Raw genomic sequence first — 6623 nt, 5'->3', positions numbered from 1 at the left:
GATTTGGCATTCTTTATATTAACTCAGTAAATATTTAAAATTTATCTTTATGCTACTATTTCATTATGAACCCATTTCATTAATAAAAACTCAAAGTATTGAGAGGTTAAACAATTTACAAAGGTTACACAGCAGGCCTCATCCTAGTTCTCTTATCTTCATCATATTTCATCAATTCTAGGGCACATTTTTCACATTTTAACATCTCAAAAATTGGAATACATTTTCTAATCGATCACACATCTTAGTTTCATTGGTAGCTTTTAAAATTTTTCTTAGTAATACATAAAATAATGTCTTTTACAATCAATAGCATAACAGCATCTTTTATTTTTTGTTGTTAATACACACAGCAAAACATACACCAGTTCAACAATTTTTCTACATGTACAATTCACTGACAATCATATCCTTTAAGCTGTGCAATCTTCTTAGCCTCCTTTTCTGAGCCGTTCTTGCCTCATTAATGTAAACTTACTACCCCCTAAGTTTCTTATCTACTCTTCTGAGTTGCTATTGTCAATTTCATCCCATACAGGTAGTTATTAGAAAAGCATAATGTAGACATTTTTCACTAGTTAAGCTATTGTTTTAAGGAACTCTGGTGGTATTGTGCATAAGGTATTTGGCTGCTAACCAGAAGGTCAGAGGTTCAAACCCACCAGCCACTCTGCAGAGGATGTTGTTGTTGTTGTTGTTACGTGCCGTCAAGTTGGACCCGACGCATAGCGACCCCTCCTTGGGTTTCTGAGGCAGTTATCACTACGGAAGTAGATTGCCCCATCTTCCTCCTGAGGAGTGGCTGGTGGGTTTGAACTGCCAGCTTTCTGGTTAGCAGTCAAGTGCCTTAGGCACTACGCTACCAGAGCTCCTCTGCAGAGGATAAGGCAATCTATTTCCATAAAGATTTACAGCTTTAGAAACCCAGTGGGGGTCACTATGAGTCAGAATCAATTCAATGGCAGTGAGTTTTGGGGTTTATTATTAATTATTATTATTTACTATTGTTATGTATTATTACTTTACTCAAAAAACTCTGCCATTGAGTCAGTTCTGACTCATAGTGACCCCCCCTTGGGTTTCTGAGACAGTATCTCTATAGAAGTAGATTGCCCAATGTTCGTTCTGAGGAGTGGCTGGTGGGTTTGAAGCGTAAGCCTTCTGGTTAGCAGTCAAATGCCATAGGCACTACACCACCAGAGCTCCCATTATTTCACTATTGATTATTATTATTTTTATTATTGTTTGTTTTAAGAAGCCTTCAAGGGATATTTGTGGTTTAAGGTTTCATGATTATTTCAGGGCAATAGCTTCAGGGGTTCATTCAGCCTCTATAGCTCCAGAAAGTCTGGAGTCATCAAGAATTTGAAATTCTGTTCTACATTTTCCCTCTTTTGATAAGGAACCTACCATAGAATCTTTGATCAAAATGCCTAACAGCATCTTGAAATATGGTATCCCACCAGGTCAAGAACCAATAAGCTTTTAAGAAAACAAACATGCCAGAGTCCATGGGTCTTAGACCCTCATGCAGAGCTGTTTCCTCTTACTTTGAATAGCTGTAATATTCATATTAACCTGATTCCTAAGGCCAAAGGAGTCTAAAAGGAGTAAATGTACAAAGAACGCTGAGGAGGCTGGCAGGCTATAGCACAGAGAGAAGGCAAGTGAGGCACATGACAAAAATGACAACAGGAAATGGAAGACTGCCAGGAATAACAAGTCTGAAGCCATGTTTCCAAAACCAGTAGGAAGTCAAAGAAAGGGATTTTTGGCAACTTTGGGGACTATGGGAGCTCTGGTGGCACACTGCCTAAGGCATTTGACTGCTAATCAGAAGGCTGGTGGTTCAAACCCACCAGCCACTCCTCAGAAGGAAGGTTGGGCAATCTACTTCCATAGAGATACTGCTTGGAAACCCAAGGAGGGATCACTAAGAGTTGAATCCAACTCGACAGCAATGGGTTGGGGACTACTGGATCAAAGCAAACAGGTTTTGGTGGCAATACTTTTTGGCATTTAAAAACCAGTATGAGAGACTTCTAGTAAGGTGGTGGAATAGGCAGACAAGCTACACAGACCCTCTTCAAAAAAAAGAAACCAATTAACAAATACAGAAGATAACCCTAAAGCCCTGAGCTTTCAAAGGAAGTACACAGAAGTGGATTAGGCACCGAGTTGAAAAACCCTGAAAGCAGCATAGGAAAAACAAAAAGTTACCTACAGGGGGCAACCAATAAGACTAAGCTCAGATTTCTCAGCAGAACCCAGGAAGGTGAGAAGATAATGGAATGGTATATATAAAATCCTGAAACAGAAAAATTTCCAACCAAGAATTATATACCCAGCAAAAGTGTCCCTCAAATATGATGGTGAAATTAGGACATTTTCAGATAAGCAGAAATTAAAGGAATTTGTTAAAACCACACCAAACTTATAAGAGATGCTAAACGGAGTCCTTGGACCGAGAACCAACAAGAATAAACAACAACCGATCATTAACACCCATGACCCAGAAACCAACCCAGTTATAGAAGTATCCAATGTAAATAAGCCTACAATATTGTAAAGAGAGAAGCAGAGACATCAACTGGCAAATGAAGACAACTACAAACCAAAAAGAGGGAAAATACTGTATAGTTACAGAACTTCTAAATGGTAGGGAAGTCAAGAATTGACTGTTTTAAACTTGGGAAGAAAATTATAAATCACAGGGTAACCTCAAAGAAAAATAATAAACCTTTACATCAAAATAAAAAAGAAGACCAGCACAAATATTTAGCATGTAGTGATACCGCCTTGGGAACCCAAAGAGGGGTCGCTATGAGTCGGGTTCAGCTCTACAGCAGGGTGTTTGGCTGGTTTTTTTTTTCTTTAAATAGCAACGAAGGAAGTGCTAACACAATTCATAAACAAAACGAGCTCAGCACAGAAAATTATATGGAACAAAGAAATCAACATCACGAAAAACCAAATAATGTAGAACCTGAAAAATACCACATAACATGGATGAATTTGGAGGACATTACGCTGAGTGAAATAAGTCAATCACAGAAGGACAAATATAGTATTATTTCATTATTGTAAAAAGTCAAGGAAAGGTTTATATATGGAAGGAAACTGTTGGTTACCAGGGGTGAAAGGGGAAGGGAGGGAACACTGAAAAAAAAAAAAAAATGCATTGACCCATGTCACTTTAGTTTTGTGTGTTTTACTGTACATAAATTATATTTCACTAAAACGCATTAAAAAATATCAATGTGGAAAAACTTTAAAAAGGATGAACTTGGCTAACTTGCTAACTGTTGCTCTATTTATTAATCTAATCTACTGACTGTCACCTTTTGAACCACTATACCTACCAATACCATCAAATACTTACTACTCCTTTGGAAAGGTAGTTATTGACAAAGTCCTTCCAAGTAATTTCTCTCCCAGAGCTCTTGAACAGGAAGTAAAACATAACACCACCCCAAAATAGAGCAGTCCAAAGAAAATACATTCTGAATTCTTTGTCATCCCATGGAAAGTCACCCTGGAGCAAAAGATGAGAAATTTTCTATGAAGAACAAAATTTCAAAATGTGATCTGTGATATGTTAGACACAAATTCCTCTCATTGTTATCAGTGTCTTCCAACTTTTCTTATAGCTACCACCATCACCTCAAAATTAACACCCTGTTTGTAATCACACCTTCTGGAACCTGGACCACCAGTGAGAATCATCTTTCTTGCCACCTCGTTTTCCACCACCACCAACTCCTCCACCAGAAGAATGTGGTGTGTTAGCTGGCTTTGATTCTGTTCATAAACAAAAAACACATATAAAAGCATAGCAAGATTTTATCTCTCTCAAAATGTTTTTATTAATACAATTTAATAAAGGACTAACTACAAAATACAGCATAACAACTACTCAATTACTAAATAAAATATATGAAGAAGTATGGTACTAATATAAACAATATTCAAGGAGGGCTTGTAAGTGCTTCCCATACACTATCTCATTAAATCTGTACAATAACTCAATAACCTTGTAAGTTTACTTTTATTATACACATTTTATAGGTAAAGAAATTGTAGTTCAGAAAGGTTAAATAACTGAGTAATTTTTTGCAGTGTTAAGAGATACTGTTGGGATTTGAACCCTGACAAGCAAATTCCTGAGCCCTCACTTATAATTTAAAAGTTCATGCTCCCCTCTATGACTCACATGAAGTAAACACTGCTAATAGTTTCTTCTGTAGGAAAGATATAATTTTGGTAATTGGTTAAGGAAAAAAAATACTCACGTAGTTTACAAGAACCTGAAATTAGTCCCTAACATCTTCCTTTCTTTTCCCACTTTTCTATTCTCTCAGTGACCCATAAATGCATATCATCTAACTTCCACTACCATGAAGCAAGCTCTCATACTGCACCAAGATGACAGCTACAGTCACTCAGCCATCCTCAGTGGCTACACAACACAACGGTTTCATGACATGCCTCACCACTGTGATGCATGCAAGGAACTCCTGGACCTCTCTGTCTTTAGTCTAGAGTCTGAGACAGGCATGACATGGATAAGTCTCAAGTCTACCCTAAAAAGGCTTAGGACTGGAAAATACAGAGTAAGCATGTGTTTAAAGCTGTCTGACAATATCCCATACTACTTATTCCATAAGGTAACAAACATGCAAAAGGTACCAAACAGGTAATAATTCTGTTGTATTTAAAAAGTAAATCTAATATCACTAATATACCCCCACACCAAGATTAAACCGACTGACTACCTTCCATCCCCCTGGAAAAAAACTTAGAAGTTGCCTATGTCACCAATGTTCCACACTAGAATTATGGGCGATAGTCAGTCCTCACTTGTTGCTTTTGCCTTCCCTTGCCCCCCAGTCTTGCTTTCACTCCTATGCACAGAAGTTCATTGGAAAACAAGGGCTGCACTATAATTTCCCTTATATTTCTTTAAAAAAAAAAAAAAAAGAGGGATGGCAACTAAATGCTAGCATGCTCCAGGCAGTGTGCTAAGTGCTACCAGCACATGAGTGAAATAGGAGACAGGAGGCCTGGTACATCCCACATAGCTCACCCAGCCACTCAACTCTAAGAAACCGTCTTTGAATCTCTAAGATAAGGCTCTGAGAAATAATCAGAAAAACACAACATTATACCACAAGATGTGTCAAATAAATTGCATGTACTCCATTTTTAAGATTTTTTCTCAAAGGTTTTTACATTTTGTGTCAAATAAAAACCAAATATGCTTTAGTTTGGTCAGTTAGTATCTTTAAGATGACATGAGTTACCTCAGTTTGAAAAATGACAGGAAAATATGAACAGAAAATTAAGGTGTAATGAAACATAAGGTCTAGAATTTTACATGCATGTGTAACTTAATTTCAGAACTGACTTAAATCAACATTATCATCAATATCATACATTAGTGAAAAACCAGAAATGCAAACATAATCTTTTTAAAAAGTACCTTTTTTCTCTCCCGTAAATTCTTTAGGTTCACTAGCTTTTTTCCCATTTTTTCCATTAGGAAAGTATTTTTCAAATCCTGTAAGAAAAAGAAAAAGTACATATCCTCAAACTAAAATTCATCAGTGTTTCTGTATATGTGTGTGTTTGTTTTTAAAGCAACTGCTATATCATTTTTTTTTTTTTAAGTACAGCACTGTTGGAATAAATCAGAGACTAAATGGTCTAGTTCACAACCCAGAGATGTTAAAGGAAAAAAAAAGGTCATTTGTATACCAATTTCTTTAAGTAAAAGTGTGTTATTACACTTGAAGGTGACCCATTTCATCATTGCCATCAGACAGAAATTGGAGGTAGAGGAGCAAGTTACAAAAGGAGACTTAAGAGTCATCTGAAACACAACTACACACCTTATAGTCACACTTAAGCAATTACCTTTTGGAGGTTGAGAACAGAATCTTTGATAAGCACCAATTACATCTGTCAGAAGAGAATTTCTGCTGGCTGCTACTGGAGTTGAAGCATATCGATAAAGCTGTAATGTGACATGTAAATAAAAGTGTCAATGTTATATCAAAATGAAAAGTTAGAAGAGCTTTATTTCCTAATAGGAAGTAGATACAATGTTTCTCCCTTCAACAAGTGGTTACAGACTAACACAGACAGAGAAGCAGTTTTTAAATGGAGCACAAATTTGTATCTACCACTATGGTAGCTATTCAAGCAAAAGAACCAGAAAACAAATTATCCAGAGGAATATTTGTAAATCATATATAATTTAGAATTGTAGCCCAAATACAATCCTCTGACAATATATTCACTTTCACATTGTATACTTAGTTGGCAGCAATCAAAAGACAAAATCTGGCACAAGATAAACTGCTGCTACATGCTGACTCATTTGCAAAGTCTTTGCAAGATATTTACCTGAAATTACAGGACCGTGTTGCTTGTAAGCATAATACTAAACTTATCTTAGTTAAAAAATAAGAAAGTTAAATGGTACAACCATTGTGGAAAGCAGTATGGCGATTCCTTCAAAAGTTGAAATTAGAAATACCATTTGACCCAGCCATCCCATTACTAGGTATATACCCTAAAGAAGTGAGAGCCATAACAAGAACAGATATACGCACGCTGAT

General features: G+C 36.5%; 1 protein-coding gene across 1 annotated transcript in view; it reads right to left on the bottom strand.

The window, feature by feature from the left end:
• Nucleotides 1-6623, bottom strand: part of AFG3L2 (AFG3 like matrix AAA peptidase subunit 2) — a 102003-nt gene that overhangs the window by 90486 nt on the left and 4894 nt on the right. Inside the window, exons 2-6 of the mRNA XM_042782410.1 lie at nt 5917-6016; nt 5483-5560; nt 3695-3801; nt 3386-3535; nt 223-243 (exon numbers count right to left, since the gene is read on the bottom strand). Coding sequence (XP_042638344.1) covers nt 223-243; nt 3386-3535; nt 3695-3801; nt 5483-5560; nt 5917-6016 — 456 coding nt within the window. The remainder of the gene's footprint in view (nt 1-222; nt 244-3385; nt 3536-3694; nt 3802-5482; nt 5561-5916; nt 6017-6623) is intronic.

Source organism: Orycteropus afer, unplaced genomic scaffold (assembly GCF_000298275.1).
Source record: "Orycteropus afer afer isolate SDZICR_OR568_19922 unplaced genomic scaffold, OryAfe1.0 scaffold00307, whole genome shotgun sequence".
Taxonomy (NCBI): Eukaryota; Metazoa; Chordata; class Mammalia; order Tubulidentata; family Orycteropodidae; genus Orycteropus; species Orycteropus afer.
The sequence above is the reverse complement of the archived record's forward strand: the minus strand, read 5'-3'. Positions and strand labels throughout refer to the sequence as shown.